Raw genomic sequence first — 26,647 nt, forward strand, 5'->3', positions numbered from 1 at the left:
AGCCTTGATCTGATCCCCACCACTGAGGAAATCAAAAGGGCCGTGTTTGGGCTTGGGCCACGAAATCTCCCAGCCTGGATGGTATCACTGCGGCGTTGGTTCAGGAAAATTGGGACTATTTTGGCCCGGTGGTGTTTAAGGAGGTTATTTCCTTCTTCGAGTTAGGGAGAATGAAGGAATCTGTGTCTCATTCAACACTTGTCCTAATTCCCAAAGTTCTAGCCCCAACAATAGTGACTAAATACAGACCCATTAGTGTTTGTAACTTTCTATACAAAGTGATTTCAAAGCTTCTCACTCTCAAAATGCAACCTTGGATGAATCTGATCATCGACCAATCCCAAACTGCCTTCATTCCCAACAGAGAAATCTCAGAAAATGTGGTGCTGTTGAGGGAAATTATCCACTCCTTCCAAAATTAGAGGCAAGGTCTTCCCCAATTTGCCTTAAAGGATGATTTGGAAAAAACGTTTGATATGGTGCGTTGGGAATATCTTTTCAAGCTCCTGCCGATTTATGGTTTCCCTCCAAGATTTTGCAATTGCGTCCAAGCATGTGTAAAGTCGGCTAAGTTCACAATACAATTTAACAGGAGGAGCGATGGCTTTTTTAATCCAACAAGAGGGTTGAGGCAGGGTTGTTCGATGTCCCCCTACTTATTTATCATAACCATGGATCCGCTAGCTCACTAGCTAAACCATGCAATGGAAACATATGCTATCAGAGGGTTACAATTGGCCATAACTGCTCCAAGGATGGCATGTTCAATGTTCGCCGATGATCTAATTCTGATGGGCTCATCGTCGGCTGAGGAGGTGGAGAAGTTCCACGACACCTTAACAAATTTTTTCTCTTTGTCAGGTTTGAAGGACAATTGCAACAAATCGAAGGTCTGGTTCTCTCACAACTCAACTCAGATGAACAAGAGTTTGTTGTTGAGCAAATTTGGGGTACAAGAGGCCTCTGATGCTGAAAAACATTTGGGTTGCCCGGTTAAAGTCACTGGAGATGGTTTGTTTGATTACTTGGTGGAAAAATTTCAGCAGCGCCTAAACACATGGAAGGCTCGTTTCCTGTCACATGCAGGGAGGCTAATCTTAATTAAATCAGTCCTTGAAAGTCTCCATGTATATGCGATGGGTACTATGTTTTTTTTTTTTTGAAAAAAGGCAAATAATGCCCGTTTCATTGACTAAAACATTTAATTACAACATGTTAAAGAAAAAAAGCAAAAACAAACAAAACTCCCTCTATACTAGATTTTTCTGTTGCGCCTAACTTCTATGCCAAAACACTAAAATCTTGCCCAATCATTTTACCTATGCAGGAAAGAACTCACCTCTAATAACCACAGTATATCTAATATCTATCATTTCTAACTCACCTCTACAACAGTATATCTATTTCACCATCTCAACAAAAAGTAAAACTCAGAAAACATTTGCCTCTCAATTTTTTGGCACCAGTGTTACCTCTATCTTCACAGGCATCAACCTCTCATTCGCTTCTCTCTCGGGGCCTTTTTTTTATACCCATTTGAAGTGGACACTTCTCTTCTCTTTACTACGTGTCACTGGGTTCAGCTCTCTGGAACCAGATTCGGTTTTCTTGAATTTAGTTCTAGCAACCTGACTTATCCAAGAACCCTGATCCACCGGGGTTACTGATACTAGAGTTTCTTTACTGACATCCCCATCAACTCTTTTAGCAGGGGAAATGCCAGAATCAGCTTGGGTTTGAGAAAAGGTTGATAGAATTGATGTTTGTAGAGGAGTAGGCTTCAAATTTTGTGTTGCAATCACTTGAGAAACTATACGGCAGTCCTTACTCGTACCTTTACTAGCAGGTTTTTCAGAAGTGTGAGTCTCAATAGTTTTGGTTGGGGAATCTATTGGATGCACATCAGATTGTTATTTCTCTACCCCAATAACCAATTTATCAGCACTTGGATCAATCCCAATGGTCATCGCATCATCTGTGCTGTTCCCTTTCCCAATCCCATTATCGTTATCATATCCTTTTTTAGATGGCTGGAAATATGGTTTTGGCCCTTGTTCAATCTCTGCTAAATGAATCTAAATTCTATGAAATTGAGTATTGATACCTGCTATGTTTATCTCCATTGCATCTCTTCTCTTTTTCAGCAACACTAACTCATGCTTTATAGTTGTTAACTCTGTCTCCAACCTCTTGATTGACTCCGTAACCGGTATCTTGTACGAAACCGGTATGGACTGCTGGTTTGTCCAAGATTAAGCTTGATGATACTGCATCTATGCTGGTTGAGGGGAGACTGGTGTGTGTGCAGTCATCGATCCACACTCCATTGAGCTATGACCGAATCGATTACACACAAAGCAAAGGGTCTCATTATGGCACTGATTGGCAATGTGACCTGGATCTCCACACTTAAAGCACAGCGGGCGAGATGGAGAAGAAGATGCTTTGAGTTTTGCAAGTTTTATGCTAATAATATCGAATCTGCTAAGTCGATTTTGATCATCTTTTTTACACCAATTTTTACCTTGCATCGGTATTGCTTTATTCTCATACCGCAGTGGTATTAGCAAGTCTTGTTTGTATGCCTCAGAGATTGAGCTGTGACCTGACCCAAGGATTGACACCATGGCTGACGTCAAAGCTTCAAAGAAGGTCTGGAAGACTTGATCCAGCTCAGCTAGTGGCCCAGATGGATTTTTCAAAGGGGAATACGAACATTGCTTCGGAATTGCCTCCAAAGCTTCACTACGCGAGAGGCTCAACTCTCTTGCAATTGCCATTGATTCACTATCGTCGCTGATTTTTATTTTATTTTTGTGGAATTTTTGCTATTTTTGCTTAATCGCCTAAAAAATTGACCTCGGGTTCATAAGCACACGCAACATCGGATCAAGAGGAGGGATTTCGATGGGTACTGTGTTAATTCCACCCAAGGTACTGGTCAAACTAACAGTAATTATTCGGAATTTCTTTTGGGGGGGTGATGCGGAAAAAAACCATTTTGCTTACGTGGTATGGGAAAAGGTGTCTAAGCCCAAGGGAATGAGGGGGGGGGGTCTGGGATTAAGGAGTTTGAAGGAAATGAACAAGTCCTTAGTGATGAAGCTAGCATGGAAAATTGCCTCTGGTAGTGAATGAGGCTGAGGTGTTACGAGCGAAGTACTTCCCTCGCATAGGTTTCTGGCTATCCAAACGTACCTATCAGTGCACTATATTATGGAGGAATATAGTTGGTGTTAAGTCCCTATTGCAGCAGCACCTTTGCTGGAAGGTCGGATCAGGGGACTCTATATCAGTATACTGCCACCCATGGTTCCAAGGATGGGAAGCTCTTCTGCATTCTTCTGACATGCAAAGAAGATTGAAGGTCAGTGCTTTAATCTGCACTCAATCCAACTCATGGGACTTCCAATTGTTACAATCTATCTTCGGTTTTCAGCTTGCCCTCCACATTTCCTTGACTGTACCAATTCATAGAGAGGTACCAGATACCCTTCTTTTTGCATTCTCTAAAGATGGTAAATTTTCAATTAAAAAGGCGTATCAAATGATTAGGAGGGATGAGGGCATAGTCAGTGACAAAAAGATATGGATGGGGCTATGGAAGGCAAAGGGGTTGATGCCAAAACTAAAACTCTTCATCTGGAGATGCATCAACAATGCTCTACCAGTTAAAGGGGTCTTAGGGGCTAGAATACAGGCGGTACCAGTTGATTGTCAGTTGTGCAGAAGGAATGCTGAAACAGTAGAACATGCACTGTTTGGTTGTGATTTCCCAAGGACAGCTTGGTGTGGTTCTTCCCTGAATTTGAGATCATATGCTCTCCAAGGTTCGTTTGGTCAAATCTAGAAATTAATCACGGAATCTCTATTTGAAATGGAAGTCCAGCAATTTGTTTGGATAGCTTGGGCCATTTGGAGAGTGAGAAACGAAGATGTGTTTGAAGGCAAGCAACCAAACATCCAAGCATGCAACATCTACTACAACCTAACACTCAACCAGTGCAGTGAAATTTTGAGTTCCAACCTGCAACCTATTCACATACCGCATAACCTACCTAATCCAAGTGACTTGGCTATTCCAATTTGTTATGTAGACGGCTCATGGTCTACTGATAACAAAGCTAGAATATGAGCTCATCTCTGTTTTGGAACAGACACTATTGCTTGGGTATCTAGATCGGTTTTGGCACTGAATGCTTCTCAAGTTGAGGCAATGGCAGTTTTGGAAGGCTACAACCTGTTGTTAGCTAACGACTTCTCTGAAGGAATGGTATGCTCAGGCTCTAAAGAAGTTGTTGATTCATTGGCTCATAGGCAATCCCAAATCCATGATTGGAGATCGTTTCCAGAAGTCTAGAAAGCTTGGCAAATCCAAAGTCAAGTGGATATAATCTCAAATTTATTTACTATAGCAGAGAAAGGAATGAGATGCATATCCCTCATAACTTGGCTAATCGGGGTAGGTTAGAAGGATTAGATTTGTTAGGAAATAGTGGTGATAATTTGTAGACCTACCGGTCATGTAAGAATCCAAAAGAAAACGAAAAAAAAGAATGACTGAAAATAGTGTTAGCAAAATATTTAAAGTCCTCAAATGAGAACCCATCGAGTATCACGGTATCACCTGCACGTGCCACGGTGCTAGAGTCATTTCTTGGTTCAAATCTCTTCCGGTTACAATCTCATAATTTGAAAGAGCTTTCACGATTTCAATTTTCCGCTTCTTACATAATAGTTCATCTCTTTTACAAGATCCGCGAACAACATTGATAATATTAGAAATCTTGATAAATAATTCTCCAATCTTTTGATGATGTCTGGCTACCGCAACAAGAGTTCGTTGCAATTGATGGGCCCAACAATGCACGTAATATGCGAACCCGTTCTCTTTTAGAATCAATGATTTGAGACCCTTAATCTCCCCACTTATATTAATAGTTCCATCGTAATCTTGACTAATATTAATCTACACGGCTACACAATATGTTCTAATGCCGATGCTATCGTAAGAAAATAAAAAATAATAGAAAACAACATCATATTTTGATTCTCCTTTTTCAAGCACACACCAACGAATCGTGGTTGTTGATTTGGACCGAAAAGGTACTCTTTGAATCGTATAAATTTGAAATCATCATAGTAAAATATATCACAACTATAAAATTGTTACATGTCATGATTTGTTTGGGTTAATTTTATTGCTCTCTTTTTCATGGAATGATTGCTTACAGGGACGAGATGGCAGGAAAAAAGTTCCAAATTATTGGTGGTCCTCTATATTATTATTAAATTTTAGGAAGCAGCTAACAGTTCCCGGTCCTCAGTCTTCTGAAAATCTCCGAACTTTTTACACTAATTTTATAAACAAGTTCATTAAATCCTATAATACTATGAAAATAATCCTATAAACAAGTTCAATGGATGTTCTGCAGATGAAACTGCGTGGTCCCAGATGAAAACGCGTGAAAACTGTTAAAAACGCGTAACAGCTGTTGAAAACGCGTGACAGCTGTTGGAGACCACCTTCTGTGAACATACACATAGTATCCTGTGAACATACACATATTATCCTGTAAACATACACATATTATCCTGTAAACATACACATATTATCCTGTGAACATACATATTGTACTTGAAATTATGGCAGTTGAAAGCGCGTCGGAACTAAGCTAAAAAGGAAAGACTTTTATACGCGAGGATTTTCGGGAGACTGTAGCCCAGGGGAAGTTACTTTTTCTCTAAATTTTATAATGCCTCGTCATTGAAAACTTTGGAGGCTCAAAAGTAATTTTATTTTTTTGCATTGAGGCTCTGTTCGGGTGCGTTATCTGAATTTTTTTTTTCACGAAAGCAGTACTTTTCAATTCAATTTCTATGCCCATACCCATATCCAATTGGAGGCCGAACAAACTCTGAATGTTTATCTTGATCTTGTAATTTTTTTTTTAATATTAATAACTTGTATGACGTATCGAAATGCTTCGTTTATTTTACCGAAACCAATTAATGTCCGTATTCTAGAAAATAAGAGCCAAATAGTTCAAGTACAAGTTTGTCATTATTTTAAGAGTGAGTCTATGGTACTATGCATATCACGGGTTGTTACCGTGCTACGGCTCTATATTCGAGTTTTCAAATCCGAACCGTTCATCTTGTTCTCCATATTAATATGTGTTTGGAGACCAAATTTTACATTTTTTGAAATTTTTGTACTATTTTTTTAGATATTTGGAAAATCACTTGATCTGAAAATTCTGGACCATCCAAAAACAGTGATTTTCAATAAATCTAAAAAAATAGTAAATAAATTTCAAAAAAATGTAAAATTTGGTCTCCAAACACATATTAATATGGAGAACAAGATGAACGGTTCAGATCGACCGTTAGAATTTGAAAACTCGAATATAGAGCCGTAGCACAGTGCCAAATCGTAATATGCATAGTACCATAGACTCACTCTATTTTAAACTTGAGAAGCGTTCAAAAATTCAAATAGATTGTCTTTTAGTTCTAATCGTGTCTCACATTTTTTTTCTTCGTTTATGAAGTCCAAACAGTGATTTGAGTCATTCAACATGATATCCAAATTTAGATGTACATGGAGACCAAATTTGATACTTTTTTTAAGCTATTTTTTAAATTAGTGCAAAATCACTATTTTTGGACTATCTAGAAACAATAATTTTGTATCTATTTGAAAATATAGTGAAAAAAAATTCAAAAAAATAATAAAAATAATAAAATGTGGTCTCCAATTATATTTGATGAAGATCACGTCGAACGAATCGGATCGACTGTTTAAACTTTAGAAATGAAAATGAAGAACATGAGACACGAAAGATATGAGATATTTGAAGTCCGCTTTTTAAACTTTAACTGAGAGAAGTGAACTTGTAGCACTTGAACAAGTTGTCACATGCATGCCATTTGTTTGATTTTGCGCACTTGCGATAACTTGAAGATAATTTTGCTCTGCACTGCACTGCTTAATTATGTGCTATATATTTACGGTGGCACACCAACTCCACTCCACGAGACCACGACCGCATATGCTGGCCGCATGAGTCAAAAACATATCTCTATTATATTATTAAGCACGTTGGGTGTCCGATCCGCCAACGACTACGTTTGAGAGATGAAACTTCGGATTTGATCTCAGCTCTCCAATTACATATTTTTGTCTTCTTTTGATTAAATGTATCTGTTTTATATATAGAAGTCTAAATTTAGTTAAAAACATACCCACCACATATGCTGCCACACGATACGTTACAATTAAAATTAAATAAATTCTGAAATTTAGCGATATATTTATCCGTTTCTTTTTTTTTGTTTCCATATTTCTCATCTTCAATTGAGAAGACTCCACCTTCCATTTTCTTATTTATTGTTTCCTTACTTCTTCGTTTCTATACGGATCACAATGGAAATCATTTTTTTTTATTTCCTTATTTCTCTTTCTTTGTTTATATACATATTGGTGTGGGCAATTTAGAATATATTTCCGATATAGAATATATCAATGTGTGTGTGTTCTAAATTGTTATCAGAGATCACGATTAAAGTTAATTAAAAATACATAATCATATAAATGTTCTATTAACATGTGTTTTAATTTTTAGATAATTATTATTTTCATTGATATATTAGTTTCTTATAATATGTCCCCGTTGCAACGCACGGGTATGATACTAGTCTATCTATTAATTTCAAAATGCTGTGCTGTGTTGTGTTGTGTTGTGTTGTGTTGTGTTGTGCGCCGAGTACAACCAAGAATTGACGCCTATGTCCCACTAATCTATGAGTGCGAGTATCTCTGTCCTTGCAATCCAAAATTTCTGCAACTTTTTTATGTAGATGTGTGATATAGTGAGTAGTAAAATTATTTGGGAAACAGCCCGCTTCACAAAAATAATGCAATAAGATATACAGGTGACGAGATTCTCTTATTCATCTCCTGTAAAGTATACGTAGGTATTTTATCGAAAGAGGGTCAGTATATGTGGTGGTTTGACCCGTTACATATTTAAGTGCATATGTATTATGGAGAAATGGATAACATGTAGTTGTAGTTGTAGTGCCATCCTCCATCGACAGTCCACACACATTCAAAGGCAGCAAAAGATTTGATTTCTCTCTCCAGCTTTCTTTTGTCTGTACCAAATGATACTGACGGAGACTTGGAATCAGAGAGAAGAGAAAAGCATAGAGCCATAGAGAAAAGAGAAAACAAAACTACACTGAATTATATATAATAGAAATAATATAATAGAAGAGAAAGAGATGCTGATCGATTGCGACGGATTGCGAGTTCCAAGGTCCCAACTTCATATCGCTCGCTCTCTGTTTTTTACTCTTTGATTCGCTTCTCCCAACCTCCTCCCTCTTAATTTTTGTGGCGATCTTTCTTTGAATTCGACGCCTCCGCCTCCGCCTCCCATTCAAAAACAAGGAGGACGAAAGAGAAAAAGGTAATTTCCCTTCTTCGTGGCGCGGTGCGGTGCGGTGCGGTGCTTATCTTAATCTTCTTAGTGAGGTAGAAAGAAAGCCCCTCCTTTTTAGATTTTGAGATTTAGTCAAGTGTTTGTTTAGTGCTTATTTCTTCATGCATGCATGGAATGTGGTCTCATTAAATTGTTACCTCTACTCTATTTTTGGTTTCTAGTTTAATTAATTTGTTGGCTCTTGCATAGCCAAACAAAATGTAATGTTTGTCCCCCTTCCCAAACTACGGCTATGGACAATATCAAATGTCATTTTCTTCTCATCACCAATTATTTCCAAAGAAAAATAAATAAATGTCTAAAATAACCCCAGATGGTCATAAATGCCCCTCCTAAAAATATATATATCTTCAATTATAATAACTTACTTAAAACTTACTCTATTGTTTTTGTCTATTAGTATGATTGATTATCATTTATCAATCTGTCTGTCTGTCCATTCCTGCAGAGGACCCACAGATTAGTAAATAATCTTTTTCTCACTTGAATTTTATTACTGCCACTGCCAGGTATTGACTTGCTTTAATTTTGAATTATTCTTCATTATATCACTTGAATTTAATTTTTCTTTTCTATATTTGAAATGCAGGGTAGTCTATTCTTTGCACACTTTATAAAAAAAAAATGGTCTCAAGATCCTATTCAAACTTACTAGACCTCATCTCCTGTGATTCACCTAAAACCAGTACCAATACTGTTACGGGCAATGTCAGCAGGCGTTTAAACCGAGTCATGACGGCAGCTGGTATAATCTCTGAGTTAGAAGAAGAAAACCCTATCAGCAGCGCGGGTTCTGATGCACCCTCATCAGTCCAAAGAGAAAAGCTTATCATAGTAAGCAATCAACTACCAATACGGGCCCACCGCCGTACCGATGATAAAGGATGGTACTTCACCTGGGATGAAGATTCTCTCCTTTTACAACTGAAAGATGGCGTAGATGACAATCTAGATCTTACTTATATCGGCTGTTTAAGAGAAGAAATTGACATGACAGAACAAGATGAGGTGGCACAAATATTACTGGAGACATTTAATTGCGTACCGGCTTTTCTACCGGCAGACCTTTTTTCGAAATTTTACCATGGTTTTTGCAAACAGCATTTATGGCCGTTATTTCACTACATGCTACCTCTTTCTCCTGAATTAGGCGGTCGATTCGACCAGTCTTTGTGGCAGGCATATGTTTCTGTGAACAAAATATTTGCTGATAAGGTCATGGAGGTGATAAACCCTGATGAGGATTTTGTATGGGTACATGATTACCATTTAATGGTTTTGCCAACCTTCTTGAGAAAAAGGTTCAACCGGCTCAAATTAGGGTTCTTCTTACACAGTCCTTTTCCTTCATCCGAGATTTACCGCACACTTCCTGTAAGAGATGAGATTTTGCGTGCTCTACTCAATGCAGACCTTATCGGGTTTCACACTTTTGACTATGCCCGGCATTTTCTGTCCTGTTGCAGCCGCTTACTAGGTGTGACATACCAGTCAAAAAGGGGTTATATCGGTGTTGAATATTATGGGCGTACTGTCAATATTAAGATTTTACCAGTTGGGATCCACATGGAGCAGTTGAAACAGGTAATGGATCATGATGTAACCGGGTTGCGGGTCGCTGAGCTCTCTGAACGCTTCAAAAACCTTGTTGTTTTGTTGGGTGTTGATGATATGGATATCTTTAAAGGGATTAGTTTAAAGCTTTTAGCAATGGAGCAATTGCTGGAGCAGCATGCCGACTGGATAGGAAAAGTGGTACTTGTACAGATAGCAAACCCAGCAAGAGGCCGTGGCCGAGACGTGCAAGAGGTACAAGCAGAGACTTATTCAACTGCAGAAAGGATAAATAAGAAATACAGATTGCCAGGATATGACCCAGTTGTGCTTATTGACAACCCACTTCAGTTTTATGAGAGAGTAGCTTTTTACCTTGTAGCTGATTGTTGTTTGGTTACAGCAGTACGAGATGGTATGAATTTGATACCTTATGAGTACACAATATCCAGGCATGGTAATAGCAGCCTGGATCAGGTTTTGGCCCGAGACCCATTCAGCCCAAAGAAGAGTGTGTTGGTGGTGTCAGAGTTTATCGGGTGCTCCCCTTCTCTTAGCGGAGCAATCCGGGTAAACCCATGGAATATCGAATCTGTTTCGGAGGCTATGCATTCTGCACTCTATATGGGTGATATGGAAAGACAACTTAGGCACGAAAAGAATTACCGATACGTGAGCACTCATGATGTGTCTTATTGGGCGAACAGTTTTGTGAATGATTTGGAGAGGGCATGTAAGGACCACGGCAAGAGGAGATGCTGGAGTGTTGGGTTCGGGTTGAGTTATCGGATTGTAGCTCTTGACCCGAATTTTAGAAAGCTATCGGTGGAGCATATCTTGTCAGCTTATAAAAGGTCAAGAAACCGTATGATTTTATTGGATTATGATGGGGCACTGATGCCCCAGTTTTCTATCGAAAGAGGGCCCACAGAGGAGAGTTTAAGAGTCATTACTAGCTTGTGCCAGGACCCACAAAACACCGTTTACCTTGTCAGTGGGATAAATAAGGAAACCATGAGCCGCTGGTTCTCCTTTGATGAGAGGCTTGTCATAGCAGCAGAGCATGGCTACTTCATAAGGTACTTTGTTTTATAGCTGAGTATCAACGTCAGGTCACTACGCATACTGATTAGTATTTTCCAGTATTAGCTGTGACTTGTACTATGAAAAGGCTTGATGTCCTAACTAAATGAACTTAGCAGAATAGAACATTCATCCGATAATTAAGTAAATTGAAACAAAAATATAATTTTGTATGCATTAGCTGTTACCTGCTACATGTACGTAGCACTATCATCCATCGCCCATGAGCCATTATACAGGAATTAGATTGGAACCAAAAGAAGAGCAGGGATTGCCCCATTAGGCAGGTGCTGGTATCTACCAGAGAGCAGAAATAAGCAATACAAGGCCAAGCAACAAACTTATTATATATTAATTCAAATAAACATGTTTTAATACAGGAAATTACAGCAGTACATGAACTGAAACTAAATCATTAATGATCAATTGTTCAAATGTATCAGGTGATAATTTTTGGAAGCTTGTAAATCTTTTTTCAGGAAAAATAAAGAATCGGAATGGGAAACCACTGTACCACTTACTGATTTTGAGTGGAAACAGATAGCTGAGCCAATCATGAAACTTTACACAGAGACAACTGATGGAGCGTCCATACATGCCACAGAGAGCGCACTCGTGTGGCAGTACCAGTATGCAGATCCGGATTTTGGATCATGTCAGGCCAAGGAGCTTTTGTCGCATTTGGAGAGCGTTCTCTCGAACGAGCCCGTTACTGTTAAAACCGGCCACCATTATGTCGAGGTCAAGCCTCAGGTCAGTCTATTTTTCCTTCCTGTCAAGTACATGCAGTCACAGACCTGCCACTTACCATTTTGACTGTTATGGTGGTGCATGTTATATGAATCACACAAGTTCAGGTACCAGTACACGTGTATAGTATTGAGATTTCTTAGTGCATTGCTTTAGTTGTGGTCAAGCCATTCCATGTTAATATATTATTATACTGCTAGCTTATGGTATTGCACCGAAAAGGGCAAGTTCTAGAAAGCATCGTCCCTGTTTTAGTGATTGATTGAATTATAGAATGATGAAGCATCCAGCTTGAGAAATCAATAAAGTCCTTCAACATTTGGGAAAAAATGGTGACTATCTTGATTGCAATAAAGAAAGGATAATATGAAAGAACTATCATTTATATCCTATCAAAAACGAAAAAAGCCCTCAGTGCAAACTACAAATAAACCATACTGAAGTATCAGTTAAAAATAAGAAAACAGGAATGTCGGTGGTAACCAGGGCCAGAGGGAGGGGGAGCAGAGGGGGGCCATGCTCTCCTGTAAATTGAAAATTTGCATTTTTGTCCTTCAGACTGTAATTTTTGCTAGAACTAAAATTTTTGGCCCTTCTCATAAATGAAAATTACACTACATAAGATTTTTCAACCCTTCCGATCTCAATTTTCCGGCTCTACCTCTGGTGTATCCTAGATGTTTTCAGGGGTAACTTGAGATACTTGTCATATTGCCGGCGCATATATGAAATTTTTGTCGACGTATGTGTCAATATATCCAAAAGGAAAGCACATTTCTAGCAAAGCTAAACAGACATCTTAATTTGTTTCAGGGTGTAACGAAAGGCCTGGTGGCAGTGCGTATCCTGTCAGAGTTGCAAGAGAAAAGCATCAGAGCTGACTTTGTTCTCTGCATAGGCGATGACAGGTCTGACGAGGACATGTTTGAGGTTATAAACCAGGCAGCAGCAACAGGGCCTGTTCTGTCCCCGGTGGCAGAGGTTTTTGCCTGTACTGTGGGCCAGAAACCCAGCAAGGCCAAGTATTACTTGGAGGACTCGTCAGAGATCCTTCGAATGCTTCAGGGACTTGCAAATTTCTCTGATTCTTCCTCTAGTGGCCCTCGATTGGCTTGAATTGTGGCAACTTCATTTGGCAAAATGTGCAGTGATTAGCTGAATCATGTTTATGTTTATATGCTGGTAACATGAAATTTGGTTGTGTTTATGGAGTGATGAAGAATATGTTATGTTGATTCGTAATAAAAACTAGTGGGAGATTTAATATCTGGTGTCGTTGCTTAAGCTGCTGCTTGTTCTTCTTCTTATATATGCTGATCAGATCAGGCGATTTTTCTCATTTTTTTGTTTTTTCTTTCTCCGAACGTACGTACATCCGAGCTGTTCAACAAGGCTTGCGAGCGTCGTTCACATGGCGCGCGGTTATCTTCTCTCCTGCCAATTTAATATAAATTTCTTGCTCCAAAACCCATTACGCAAAAAAAAAAAAAAAAAAAAAAATTACTTCCGAGAGGATATCTACCAAAAAGTCAAAACTGCCAATTTAATATAAATTTCTTAGTTTGAAATACTTTAAAAAAATTGTTATTTTATTGAAATTGTGAAAAGTTATTGTGCTCATCGAAATCTTAGAAATGCTCAATCAAATACTTAAATTATTAAAAAATAGTTATTATTTTTATTTAATTTTAATTTTTTAATAAAAATTTAAAATTATCAATGCACTCCTTAAAAATAATTTTTCCATCTAAATAGTTTGATAAAAAAAATCAGGTTAAAAATTATTATTTTTACTATAGTTTGTGATTAAGGTTATTTTTGTGATAATTTAAAAATAAATGGATTCACTATATGTTAAAATTGTCAAATTATAAGGCACAATATTAACTCTGAAATTGAATGTTAAGACCCAAATAATTTCTAGATACTCCTAGTGCTCTGTGAACTAAATATTCAAATGATAATTCATTTGCAAATATTAGCGAATAAATTGCTAGACACAATTACAGACTCAAAGAAAGTGACCAAATCACATGTACCAGCTGCTAATGCTCCAATTAAAGTCGATGTCCCTGTTGGACAGACTAATTAGAACACGCATGAAGCGTGGAAGATCAATCGGTTCCAAATATAAAAAAAAAATCCTCGAAAAAAAGGAGCAAAGAATGAAAATGATCAAATCGAGGATATGATAATTTCAGGTAAAGCTCCAGAAGAGAATCAAATTTATAAATAATATTGGAGTTCCAGCAGAAACTCAAGTATATGAAATTCATGAAAATAAAGAGATCTCGATAAATTATATCATAAATGAAATAAGATGGAACCAAGATGAAATTGATATCAATAATATTTTTGTATATAATATAGCGCTAAACATAATAAATATTGAGGATCATGACTAGAAGACTATTACAGAATGTCGACAAAGAAATGATTGGCCAAAATAGAAAGATGCAATTGAGGTAGAGTTAAACTCTCTTGAAAAATGAAAAGTTTTTGGACCTGTAGTCCTTGTACCTCAAGGTATAAAATCAGTAGGATATAAATGAATATTTATGAGAAAATAAAATGAGAAATGTGAAATTTTGAGATATACTCACCTGTGGTAGATGCAACAACTTTTTGATATATAATTAGTGTGGCAGTCCATGAAGAACTTAATTTGCACCTAATGGATATTGTTACAGCCTATTTAAATGGCTCTCTTGATAATGATATTTATATGAAAATCTCTGAAAGATTTAAGATGCCTGAATCATGTAATTTAGGTTCTCGAGAACATTATTCAGTTAAATTGAATAAATCTTTATATCCATTAAAGCAATATGGACGCATATGCTATAATCGTTTAAGTGAATATTTATTGAAACATGGATATAAGAATGATACGACCTGTCCATGTATTTTCATGAAAAGATATATAAATGATTTTATTATAATTGTAGTTTATGTTGATGATCTAAGTATCATTGGAACTCCTAAAGAGCTTCCAAAAGAATAAATTATTTAAAGGAAGAATTTGAGATGAAAGATCTTGGAAGAATAAAATTTTGCATTGGATTGCAAATTGAACATTTAAAAATGATATTTTATGCATCAAGAAAATTATATTGCAACAGTGCTAAAATAATTTTATATGGATAAATAACATTCATTAAGCATTTCGATGGTTGTAAGATCATTATATGTGAATAAAGATCATTTAGACCTCGAGAAAATGATGAAGAACTATTTGGTCCCGAAGTACCATATCTCAGTGCAATATGAGCACTTATCTTGATGGGCATACAATACATGATATATCATTTATAGTAAATTTATTAGTAAGATATAGTTCTTCTCCCACGCGAAGATATTGGCATATAATTAAACATATATTTCGCTACCTATGAGAAAATTTAGCAATATACAAAAGCAAGTCAAGTATGTGTTTGGTTAAGATCTGTGATTCAACACATTCGTCAGACATGTAGATTGTCTTTTAGAGAAATGATCCTGAAGATCATATATGAATATAATATTGTATGTATTGCTCAATGAAAAGAATGATACATTAAAGGAGATAAAACAAAACATATTTCACCAAAATTCTTTTTCACACATGATCTCCAAAAGAATAATGTTATTAATATTCAGCAAATCCATTGAAGTGAAAAATCAAGCAGATTTATTCACTAAGGCGCTCCCTACTGCAATATTCGAAAAACTAGTGATCTCCAAAAGAATAATGTTATTAATATTCAGCAAATCCATTGAAGTGAAAAATCAAGCAGATTTATTCACTAAGGCGCTCCCTACTGCAATATTCGAAAAACTAGTTCGTAATACTGGAGTTTGCTGATTTAAAGATCTTGATTGATGCTATCATGAGGGGGAGTTAATATGCACTATATTTTCCTTAACTATGGTTTTTCCCACTGGGTTTTCCTAGTAAGGCTGTAGTTGCATATTTAGAAGAATATTGTACTCTTTTTCCTTCACTAGGTTTTATCCCACAGGATTTTTCCTAGTAAGGTTTTAATGAGCCATATTCTTAGGTAATGGACATCAAATGGAGAATGTTATGAATAAATTATTAATGTGGATGTCCATAACTCCCAACATTCATTCTTCACCACCCCCACTACTATTGGAATTTATTTTCTCATTTATTATTGTAATTAATTTAAATGGTTTTTCATTCACAATTTGTGGCCTATAAATAGAGCCTTTGTAATCTTGTATTATACACATATGAGAAATGTATGAATAAAGAGATTGTCATCTTTTTTCTCTTTATCTTATTTATTCTTCTTTATACTTGTTCATCTTTATTTTATAATAGTTTCTTCTTCTTGTTCAAAAAAAAAAAGCGAGTTAGGTTAAAATGCCTTATCTCTTTCGTATCTTATCGTCGCTCGTATTTTTTATTTTTATTTTTAAAGTTTATTATAATATCTATATTAAAATATGGTTGGAGATAATATTTTATGTTTTTTGAAATTTTTGTATTGGTTTTTTAATATGATATTGATAGTGAACTCCAGTAGGACAATGTGGATGAGATATTTGAGATGCAGGCATGTGACTTGGATTGACATCCGACGTCTATTAGGGAGAGGAGTTATCCGTTTCTGAAAATGACTGGAGAGATATAAATGAGAATTGGAGGAATGGGTTCCCAAAAGAAAAAAAAAATCCCTAGTGCTAGTGCTAGTGCTTAGGTAGAGCCGTACATCGTATCGTCCTTCTCTCTTCTCTTCTCTTCTCTTCTCCTCTCCTCCTCCGATTCCGATGGTCCCATCTCTTCCTGGATCAATAGTCACTTTGAAATCAAAACCCTAATCTCTCTCTCTCTCTTTCTCTCTGATCGCTCGCATGGATCCCAACGGGCCATCTCCGACTCCAAGCTCCGGTAGTTCGTCGGGAGGGAATGGAGTTGCTCCTTCTCCGGCGGCGTTGGCGGCGGGTCCGCCCCCATTTTTGAGCAAGACGTACGAGATGGTAGACGATCCATCGACAGATGCAGTTGTTTCTTGGGGAGCGGGTAATAACAGCTTTGTAGTGTGGAACACGCCCGAGTTCGCAAGAGATCTTTTGCCTAAATATTTCAAGCATAATAACTTCTCCTCCTTCGTTCGCCAGCTCAATACCTATGTATCAATTCAATTCAATTCAATTCTCTCTTTCTCAATTCTATTAAATACTTTTTTCAGATTCCCAAACCTGCCTGCAAACTGGGTTAATTCAAATTCATTTCAATAAAAAGTGTTGGGGATTTCTTTCTTGGTTGTTTGTGTAGGGATTTAGAAAGATTGACCCTGATAGATGGGAATTTGCCAACGAGGGTTTCTTACGCGGCCAGAAGCACCTTTTAAAAACCATCACCAGGAGAAAATCATCTCATCCTTCCAACACTGCCTCCACCCCCAATCAACCCCAGCACCATCAAACCCCACCCCAAAACCCTAGTGTCGCCTCTTGTGTCGAGGTCGGCAAGTTTGGTTTAGAAGAGGAAATTGAGCGCCTCAAGAGGGACAAAAACGTCCTCATGCAAGAGCTCGTTCGCCTCAGGCAGCAGCAGCAGTCCACTGACCACCAGCTCCAAACCCTAGGGAAACGACTTCAAGTGCGTACTTTTTTTACTCATACCCTACCTGACCAGTATCGTATATTGGTGAATATTTTTAGAACTGTATTAAGCTCATATGACCTTTGTTAACCAGCAACAAATGGAATTTGATATAGACCAGTGTATGTTCCGAAATGGTGGGTACAATACTACTAAGATGTTCATACTTTGTCATTGTAGGTATTTGACTTTTAACAAAGTTCCGTTTAACCCCATTTTTTGGAGCTTTAATATTAAGCCTTGTGATTATAGCTTTAATCGTTGTTTGAAGTCTCACAAAAAAATTAATACTTTCAAAAAAAAAAGGAGAAATATGATGAAATTGAGATCTGTCTGACAGCTCAAGGTTAATTACCTTCTAGTAGGAGCAATTATCAGATTCGAAGAGGCTGGTCTAGTCTATCTTCCCTTAGCAAACATGGACTATGAAATATATATAATATTCGATGGATTTACAGCATCTATTATCTTGTTAATCACACATGCGTCCTGTACAACCATTTAGCCTCCAAACTCACATACCTTGAATCCTTTTTTATGTTAAACTCCATTCTCCACCTATCTTATCATCTCTTTTAACTTTTTTATTACTTCTGTGTTAAAATGTAATTGGTGATATAAATTTAATTTTTTTTTTACCACTTAAAACTTCAGTGCTATCTATCTATTTATTGTATCCCCGCACTGCATGCATAGGCATTTGATTAGTGCTAATATTCAGTGCATAAATTTATGATTGTAGCTTAATATTTAGCACTAAGGAGCTAATGCCTACTTACTCTTTCACCAATGTGTACACAGGGTATGGAGCAACGTCAGCAGCAGATGATGTCATTCCTAGCTAAGGCCATGCAGAGCCCAGGCTTCCTTGCACAATTTGTGCAACAAAATGATCCCAGCCGTCGGATCACAGCTAGCAGTAAAAAACGTCGTCTCCCAAAACAAGGGGGTGCCAATGAAAGTGGCACAACCAGCAGTGATGGCCAGATAATAAAATACCAGCCTCTAATCAATGAGGCTGCCAAGGCCATGCTTATGAAAATTATGAGCATGGACACTACAAACCCAACAACCAGTCGAGTCGGGAACTTCCCCAACAACCCTGACAGTTCTGGGTTTCTCTTGGAGAACTCTGCTTTTGATACTGCTGGCCCTAGCCCTAACCGAGTTTCAGGTGTGACTCTCTCAGAGGTCCCATGCATGACTGCAAGCTCAGCATTCTCTGCCATCTGTCCTCCCTCTGCCACTGGTGCTCCTGAGATCCAATCACCTGTTAAGATCCAATCACCCAGTTTGCCAGAGTTTCCTAATTTACAAGATATAGTGCCTGAGGTTGGGATAGGCAATGGAGATGAGTTTGTGATGCCAGGTCCGGAGGGAAACTTCCTGAACCCAATACCCGAGGAGTCTGATGATGCTGTCCTTATTGATACCGATGAGCTGATGTATACTGAAGATGATGATAGGCTTCCTGGGATTATTGACTCATTTTGGGAGCAGTTTTTGGACTCGCCGATTTCTGGAGAGACAGAAGAGGTTGATTCGACCAGAATGGAGGTGAACCAGATGCAACAGAGGTTGTGGGATGAAAATGACAGTAGTTGTCAGAATATGGAGAACTTGACCGAACAAATGGGACTCCTCTCTTCGGATCGCCAGGCCTGAATATAAATATGCTAGGAATGCTATAATTTTGGGTTATTTTTTTGTTGTAACTCAATAGTAATTTTACTACCTTGTCTTTGTGGAATTTACTATGTAAACTTGGGTTTGTGGCTTAGATTTTCTCTGTTCTCTGCCCCCCTTTCTGGATAAATAGGTTAGAATTGGCAATTGGGTTTCTTTGGGGAGGGAGACTGGTGTTTCCCATGGTTTGGCCTGTTCGTTTGGGTCTTTAAGGTCACTTGCTGTTTGGATCAGTTGAACCTTGGGTTGTTATCTCTAAACTGTCTGGTTCATCCTTGGGAAATTTTATTATTTCCGTTCATTCTAGTTTTGGGACATGCAGCTCTGCGATCTGGGTTTAGTTGGCTTGGATTCCTGGTCAGTAATTCTAGTTTTGGGACATGCAGCTCTGTGATCTGGGTTTAGTTGGCTTGGATTCCTGGTCAGTCGGAGCTCTAGACCCTCTGGGGGATGTTGAGTCAGTTCATCTAAGGTCGGGTTCTAGAGCACTTGTGATGTTGAGTTTTCATATTAATTGGGCGGGGGGATGATTTATGATTAGGACAGGCTGTGTAGGTATTTCTGGTCAAGTCAAATTTTACTGTGTTTTTATCAGGTGGGGGGGAGGGGGGTCGCAATAGATTTAGACAGTATATACATGTTTCTGTTGCATTGATGTTTTCGATGAGTACTTTTGCAAGGTTCAATAAACAGTTTTGTTCATTCAGAATATTTGTCATTTCTAAGAAAATTTTGAACACGGTGCAATCGAAGCAATTTTAGTAGTATGCTTTTTGTTTGTTTCCCCATAATGCTTAGACCACTAATATTTCATTTGAAACAAACGGTGGAACGTCTTCAACGTATGTTAAGATTAATTTTGCGAAACCTCAACTTACTTTTGATCGACTGGGACTTCTCTATTCGGATCGACAGTTATTAAGAAAGCCAACCAAGTTGGTTGGGGGTGCTTTTTTTTTTTTTTCCTCTTTGTACGCGCAGTATACCTTTTGCTTCTGAAGGGATAGAGAATTGCTACAATGTTTTATCAAACGCCTTTCATTAAAGGTCTGGGAGCTGAAAACTGTGTGTAACACATGAAGCTATACCACATTCCTTGGTTGGCAAAATTCAGCAACACATGAAACTATCTCCCTTGATCAGTCAGTTAAATTTTGTAACACATGGAAAGTAAAATTCATAACCAGAGTGACATTGATTTCTGTTTCAAACAAAGAAAGGAAATACTTGGTTCTAGAGAATAACTGTACTTCTGGACCATACATTATTAACTGTTCCAGAGAACAAGCTTCTGCAAAATGATACAGAAGAAAACAAAATTTTTTTTTTTTTTTTGAAGAGATGCAACTGATTAATCCACTTCAATGAAGTATCATCCCCAATTCCATTGCTTGATCCATCTGAAATTGAGAGTAAAACAAAAGCAATCAATCTCTTTGTTTTTTTATGTTGAAGATGCTGGACTCTTCATTCTAAAATAGTCATCAGTTGCTTTAGGATACAAAAATTAGTTGAACTACTATAACTGCTCAATCTTCAATATCATTTAGGAAAATTGAGAACATAACAATACAAAACACAATTCCATGGTAATAATTTTTCCGCCGTTGTAATAACCGCTGACAGTTATGACAATTTTTATCACCTCTTATAAGAGTATACAATATTTACACAAACAGATGTTCCCACAATAAAACAGAAAACCACTACAAGTAAAAAATTTAAGATGGATAAAATAAAGTACATAAAGAACATACTGCAGGAGAGCAAGCACAGTGATTGTAATATTGAAGCTTTAATTGATATGAAAGCCATATTGGAAGGATAGAATTGGTTTGATGAACTGTGATTGAAAAAGTAGTAAGCTATTTCATGTTGTTATTGATGCAAGGGTTAGCATTAGCCTACACAAGCTCAAAATCAATGGCCCTCTTATTTTTCTTAAAGAGGTCAATGAAAACTACAAGCTATGTATGTTAGGCTATATATTCTGTTAAATAAACCTTCACTAAATAAAACATACCTAAAACAAATATATAAAACCCAATTAGAAAAGAAACTAGACAAAACGAGGAAACAAAATAGAAATATAGCATTTGAATTAAGGAAACCATCCCATCAACCTGAGAAGCATCAACTGAATGAGACCTACTCAGCATCCACCTCCTTCTTAGGACCTGCAATCAATCAACAGACCAAATCAGATCAGTTCAGACTTCAGGAAGATGAATGCAATAACAACCAAACAAAATTTGATAAATAAGGTCGGTCTGATAAACTACTGATTTAGAAGCAGAAATGAATCAACAAACAAACCGTGGAGTTCCATGGGACGAGATTCCTTGCCCCAGCCGACACCACGTGTAGCATCGAGGTACTGCTCGACGAGGTGGGCACACTTTTGGTGATGGTTAATGCCCTCGACGCGGTAGCACCAGCGTAGGCGATCGCGCAGGATCTTGGCGGTCTCGATCTGGATCCATTTCTCGCGCACAAGGTACTCACGGTAGTCAAGCATCGCCACAGGGTCTCCATAGGGATTTGAAAGGTCGATATCCGGCGCCGCCTCATCGAACTCCACCTTCGACTTTCGCACCATCTTCGCTCTCGCTCTCGCTCTCGCTCTCGCTCGCTTCCCTCTTCTCTCTCGCAGCCTCCTCGCCTCCCAATTCTGATTGACGATGGTGGAGAATAGAAAAGGGCTTAAAGTGCAAAATAAAATAATACGGGCCGGGCCTAGAATAGAAAAGGGCTTAAAGCCCGAATGATATAAATTGGGGAAATTTATGGGCCTTTTTTAGAAAGGCTGACTCACTCTGTATAAAATAGGCTTCTATACTATACTATACTATACTATACTAAGGCACGCACAGCACAAAGAAAGAAAGAAATAAATAAATTATGATTAGCGGGATTGGATTTGTGTGAGCACTCTAATCTAAATTCTAAACACAACTAACTCATAAGGCACGCACAGCACAAACAAAGATTGGAATGAGTTCTCCGGCGAGATCGACGGTGTCGGCCACGAGCGTGGGGGCCACAGGCGGAAGCACCCCGGGTGGAGTGGCGGCCGACGACTCCGTCACTTTCCACTACAATCTTGAAGCCATCGCAGCTATTGATCGCAAGGAAGAAAATCTCTCTGGTTCGTCTTTGCTTTTCTTTTCTTCATCCAACTCCCTCCCCCCCTTCTAATCCTTTTATGTGATGTGATGTGATGTGGTTGTATTAATTGCAGCTTTAAGATCAGAAGTAATGGAAGATTTGGACAAAGTTGTCAAATCCTTGGAAGATGATAGTTGGAAGTTTACACAGCCTCAATCCAAACCTTATTTCTTCTATCGATCTGGTATGCTTCTTCTATTTTTCTACTTCAGCAATCTGGTTCTGGTTCTGGTGCAGGCTGCTACTGCCTACTGGTGTGTGTTATATGTACTGGTTCTGGTGCAGGCTGCTACTGCCTACTGGTGTGTGTTATATGTACCAGGCCAGGCCAGGCCTGTAGTAGGTTTTTGGTTGATCACTGTTACTGTTGCTTTCATGAATCAATCAAATTTAATAGAATTATCATACATATAAAAAGTATTTAGGGAGTTTACCTTGATTGACAGTTACCTTTCTTTTATGCGGGCAAGTGAAACATTTTCCTATATATGAACACCAAATAATATAAGCTTTGTTCAATCAATTTATCCCTAATAGAAATTACTACTTTCTAGGTAGTAATTTCGCCAAAAGAGATGAAGAAAGACTCCAAGGACAGAAGAAAACTTCAAATTTCTGAGATGGAATAATTAAGCAAAACTGTTGTTGGGTGGGCATTTTGATTCTTTGTATTATTTTGCTAACCTACGAGCAGTTTATGTCTCATATTTGTTCTTTGCAAATCAATATTTTGTAAGTTACCGGGTTGCCAACCCCACCTATTTCCTATTTCTATTTCTATTTCTATTTCTATTTCTATTTGTTTGCATCATAGATGGAGTAGTTTGTTAAAGGATTTAAATTTATTTATCCACTATTATTCTTATTCATGCCCTTGCCTTTAAAAGTAATAGGAGAGCATGAGCATGAGCATGCATTATTATATAACTCCGGCCCACTAAACCTAAAATGGATCCAGTCTCAACTCTGATGGGCCATGGCATCTTAAAATTGGGATTTAAGAAAGAGAAGTGGATAGGAATAGGATCTTTTATCACTTGTCAGCAGCAGCAGCAGGGGATTCACGGGATGGATGCTGCTGTCTTCTATTTATTTTATTTCATCATCTGTGGCTGTGGCTGTGGCTGTGGCAAATAATTTGTCGCTGATTGCTATACAATCAATCAATCAATCTTCCCTCAAAAAGAAAATGAAAAAAGATTGCTATAAAATCTATTCACAAATATCCACCAAAACTTCCCTTTACATGTCCAAATATTCCTAGTGGCATGGCATCAAAATGCAAAACACAGTCATAATTGTGATGAAGGCTGATGAATTGAATACAAATACAATTGCCATGGTTTTTATATTCTATTAAATTATTGGGATGCCAGTTGATGAATTGATTCAGAAATTGGAGATTCTCTCTGTGTGATAAACTGGGTGATTGCAGGAACAACTACAGCAGTAACCGCCATAACATATATGAAGTGGGAAAAGGCAGAGTCCTCCAAGTTGGAGTTGGATCCAGCTCATTGCTCGTACCTTGCAAGGCTCCACACTCCTCAATGCATTCGGACATTAAAGCTAGTACAGTACAGTACACTCTCCGAGAATGACAAGTTGACACCACTCCACTCCTCTCCTCTCCACTTGTCAATTAAAATAAAAATAATAATAATAAAAATAAAAACAAAAATAAAAACAAAAACAATAAAGGAGAAGGAACTCCACTCCTGTAACGGTCACATTCAACATTCAACATTCAACATTCAAAGGGAAGGAACTTAAATTAGATTAATCTGCTTCCTCACTCACTCACTCACTCGTTTGATTCATCATCATCATAGATTCATAGTCATACATCAGCCGCTAGCACATCCAGCGGCTACTGATCAGTAGTTATTGACTCACCTGCATGCGGATCCTTGTTCCTTAACGGATCCCAGTTTTCGGATACCAAGTTTTGTATTCCCCTTCAATGGACGGTGATTGACGATCGCACCTGCCGCTTCACCTTCATACCTCCCCATTTCAGTAATCACTGCCACTGGCACTGCCACAGTAAATTAAACAATAATCAGAAAGAAATTCCATATATATATATATATATATATACATATAGATTATAGAATTAATTACTTAGAATATTTAAGGTAATTAATTAAGAGAGCCCTATGTACAATTGGAGTTGGAGTGTATAAAACGCGATGCATCACCAAAGCTCGCTGTATCTGTAGTAGTAGAAACTAGAGCAGCATTGGAGGACAGATCGTGTGAAGAGAGGTAGAGAACTAGCACGCACAGCAGGGTGAGCACAGGTATGACATGCACCAACCTCTCTTTCGTTGTATAGCTCTGTCGGATTGGTTTCTCTGGTCTTATCTCCTCCTCCGGTGCTGTGGGAGCCACCTCTCTGGCGATGACGTGTACTCTGGACGGGGACCCGATTGACAGGCGCTGCATTTTTAGAAGAGAGAGGGGTTTGGGTTGGGTTGGGGGAGGAGAGTAGATAGAGGAGGAGGAGTTGTGAGAGACAATGAGACAATAGCCATGGAATGGAATGGAATGGAATGGGTGGCGGGGTCGTATCGTATCGTATTGTCCATCCGCAATTCAGAAACCAACGGTTCTGATAAGTCGCCACAAATTTAGATAATTAATATCTATCCAGTATCCGTCGTCGCTAATTTAACGTTTAAAGAGAGCTTTAATAATGAGCATTCCATTAACATTGAACGTGAGCAGATTTTGTGACCTTTCACGCTTTGGGCAGAAAGTAAAAAGAAAAGTTAATATCACTTACAAAAGTTATCAAAATCGTTGTCCCTTTTAAAAGATTAAAGAAAATACGAAATGCCTTTTGGCCACTTTTGGGGGTAAAAGGCCAACAGGCATGATTAAAGTTAAAAAATAACAAAAATGAATAATACATGACAACAAAAAGTATCGTTTTTTTTTTTCATTTAAGTTCGAAAAAGAAATGAATTCCAAATATAAAGGGTCACTGTCACAGATCTAATTCCAACACACGAGAAAAAAATTAGTCGCACGCTGCACCTGCACCTGCACCTGCACCTGCACGTAGGAAATAAATTAATAAATTGGGCTTGCAGGATTGCGCTTGCAGGCCATTTGGTCAGGGAGGGCTTTGATTGATTGAGAATTTGAGATTGAAATTGAAACAAAACACAAAACACAAAACACACTTTCTTTCTCCTTGGAAATTAAGCTTAATTTATTCAAACGAAAAGGGAATCGCTGATGCCGACCGATTAATTCCTCCTCCGTCCGACAGACACTGCCATTTCTCCCAATTTGATATTATTCGATCGTAACTAGCCTGGAGTCTTCCCTCTTCCCTCTTCCCTCTTCCCTCTCCCAATTTGATTGATAATTAATATTCCATCTCAAAACAATAACCAAATTAGACATGATGAGTACCAGCAACGGCAACGGCAACGTCGAAGACCAACAATCAAGCCTAGATGAAGAGCAAGTCGTTCAATTGCGAGAAATATTTAGATCATACGACCGAAACAACGATGGCAGCCTCACACAACTCGAGCTTAGATCACTTCTTCGATCTCTTGGCCTGAAGCCGACTCAAGACCAACTGGATGCCCTCATCCAACGAGCTGACATAAATTCAAATGGCCTTGTTGAGTTCTCTGAATTCGTCGCATTAGTCTCACCTGACCTCCTTTCCAACAATTGCCCCTACTCCCAGGATCAATTGAAACACCTCTTTCACATGTTTGATCGAGATGGTAATCAAATGAGGGTTATTTTATTTGAACTTATTTAATCTTTATATCAATTGTTAATTTGCTTATTAATTAATTTTAATTGTTCAATAAAATACAATACAATACAATAATACTATGAGGCGATCAGGCAATGGGTATATAACTGCTGCTGAGCTGGCACACTCTATGGCAAAATTAGGACATGCGCTAACCGCTGAAGAGCTTACTGGTATGATTAAGGAGGCCGATACCGATGGAGACGGTCAGATCAACTTCCATGAGTTTGCACGTGCAATTACCGCCGCTGCCTTTGATAACTCCTGGCCGTGACTTGCTTGCTCTTGCTCTTGCTCACTCAAAACTCTTTTGGCATGTATGTATGTATGTGTAATTCTATTCTTTTCTATTCTTTGTTTTAGTTTGTTGGGGCTGTTTCAAAGCTATAGAGGACAAAAAACACTTTATTAGAGTTAGTTGTTTTTTTTTTTTTTTCTACTTAATTATGTTCTTTTTGATAACTTTACGTAATATTGGAACTATTTGCAATTTTT

At 38.0% G+C, this 26,647-nt stretch overlaps 5 protein-coding genes across 7 annotated transcripts in view; 4 read left to right on the forward strand and 1 right to left on the reverse strand.

The window, feature by feature from the left end:
• LOC144551784 (NADH dehydrogenase [ubiquinone] 1 beta subcomplex subunit 10-B-like) overlaps nt 1-21,867 on the reverse strand; it is an 80,744-nt gene extending 58,877 nt beyond the window's left edge. The window contains exons 1-3 of one of the 2 annotated variants that reach the window (XM_078299893.1): nt 21,514-21,867; nt 21,321-21,374; nt 20,333-20,597 (exon numbers count right to left, since the gene is read on the reverse strand). In XM_078299893.1, the coding sequence (XP_078156019.1) occupies nt 21,346-21,374; nt 21,514-21,796 (312 nt within the window). In that variant the 5' untranslated portion in view covers nt 21,797-21,867 and the 3' untranslated portion in view covers nt 20,333-20,597; nt 21,321-21,345. Of the gene's footprint in view, nt 1-20,332; nt 20,598-21,320; nt 21,375-21,513 lie in introns of those variants that run through there. The other variant, XM_078299894.1, reaches the window with a different exon arrangement.
• On the forward strand, nt 8,187-13,185 carry LOC144551781 (alpha,alpha-trehalose-phosphate synthase [UDP-forming] 5-like). Of its 2 annotated transcripts, none has more exons than XM_078299888.1 (4): nt 8,187-8,542; nt 9,100-11,143; nt 11,627-11,900; nt 12,711-13,185. In XM_078299888.1, exons 2-4 carry the CDS (start codon nt 9,135-9,137, stop codon nt 13,011-13,013), a joined length of 2,586 nt encoding a protein of 861 aa, XP_078156014.1. In that variant the 5' UTR covers nt 8,187-8,542; nt 9,100-9,134; the 3' UTR covers nt 13,014-13,185. The 2 variants fall into 2 exon arrangements, with proteins under 2 accessions (XP_078156014.1, XP_078156015.1); XM_078299889.1 differs by having other exon boundaries at nt 8,187-8,477.
• Nucleotides 16,627-19,311, forward strand: LOC144551782 (heat stress transcription factor A-1-like). The gene is made up of 3 exons (XM_078299891.1): nt 16,627-17,036; nt 17,182-17,508; nt 18,313-19,311. The coding sequence occupies exons 1-3, from the start codon at nt 16,758-16,760 to the stop codon at nt 19,174-19,176; spliced, it is 1,470 nt and encodes a 489-aa protein (XP_078156017.1). The 5' UTR covers nt 16,627-16,757; the 3' UTR covers nt 19,177-19,311.
• Nucleotides 21,868-22,065: 198 nt separating the features above from the next.
• Nucleotides 22,066-23,143, forward strand: SAMBA (valine-tRNA ligase). The gene is made up of 3 exons (XM_078299892.1): nt 22,066-22,345; nt 22,439-22,549; nt 22,920-23,143. Exons 1-3 carry the CDS (start codon nt 22,192-22,194, stop codon nt 22,982-22,984), a joined length of 330 nt encoding a protein of 109 aa, XP_078156018.1. The 5' UTR covers nt 22,066-22,191; the 3' UTR covers nt 22,985-23,143.
• A 2,514-nt stretch (nt 23,144-25,657) lies between these two features.
• LOC144551989 (putative calcium-binding protein CML18) lies at nt 25,658-26,647 on the forward strand. The gene is made up of 2 exons (XM_078300100.1): nt 25,658-26,117; nt 26,245-26,647. The coding sequence occupies exons 1-2, from the start codon at nt 25,781-25,783 to the stop codon at nt 26,424-26,426; spliced, it is 519 nt and encodes a 172-aa protein (XP_078156226.1). The 5' UTR covers nt 25,658-25,780; the 3' UTR covers nt 26,427-26,647.

Source organism: Carex rostrata, chromosome 3, assembly GCF_964058835.1.
Source record: "Carex rostrata chromosome 3, lpCarRost1.2, whole genome shotgun sequence".
NCBI classification, from domain to species: Eukaryota; Viridiplantae; Streptophyta; class Magnoliopsida; order Poales; family Cyperaceae; genus Carex; species Carex rostrata.

What these genes read in the sequence shown, in the direction of transcription:
- LOC144551989 (XM_078300100.1), top strand. Translation starts at nt 25,781, where the DNA reads ATGATGAGTACCAGCAACGGCAACGGCAACGTCGAAGACCAACAATCA. An exon ending in TCACATGTTTGATCGAGATG is followed by an intron (nt 26,118 to 26,244) that starts GTAATCAAATGA and finishes TGAGGCGATCAG; the next exon opens with GCAATGGGTATATAACTGCT.
- SAMBA (XM_078299892.1), top strand. Translation starts at nt 22,192, where the DNA reads ATGAGTTCTCCGGCGAGATCGACGGTGTCGGCCACGAGCGTGGGGGCC. An exon ending in CAAGGAAGAAAATCTCTCTG is followed by an intron (nt 22,346 to 22,438) that starts GTTCGTCTTTGC and finishes TATTAATTGCAG; the next exon opens with CTTTAAGATCAGAAGTAATG. An exon ending in TTATTTCTTCTATCGATCTG is followed by an intron (nt 22,550 to 22,919) that starts GTATGCTTCTTC and finishes ACTACTTTCTAG; the next exon opens with GTAGTAATTTCGCCAAAAGA.
- LOC144551782 (XM_078299891.1), top strand. Translation starts at nt 16,758, where the DNA reads ATGGATCCCAACGGGCCATCTCCGACTCCAAGCTCCGGTAGTTCGTCG. An exon ending in TTCGCCAGCTCAATACCTAT is followed by an intron (nt 17,037 to 17,181) that starts GTATCAATTCAA and finishes TTGTTTGTGTAG; the next exon opens with GGATTTAGAAAGATTGACCC. An exon ending in CCCTAGGGAAACGACTTCAA is followed by an intron (nt 17,509 to 18,312) that starts GTGCGTACTTTT and finishes ATGTGTACACAG; the next exon opens with GGTATGGAGCAACGTCAGCA.
- LOC144551781 (XM_078299888.1), top strand. Translation starts at nt 9,135, where the DNA reads ATGGTCTCAAGATCCTATTCAAACTTACTAGACCTCATCTCCTGTGAT. An exon ending in GAGCATGGCTACTTCATAAG is followed by an intron (nt 11,144 to 11,626) that starts GTACTTTGTTTT and finishes ATCTTTTTTCAG; the next exon opens with GAAAAATAAAGAATCGGAAT. An exon ending in ATGTCGAGGTCAAGCCTCAG is followed by an intron (nt 11,901 to 12,710) that starts GTCAGTCTATTT and finishes AATTTGTTTCAG; the next exon opens with GGTGTAACGAAAGGCCTGGT.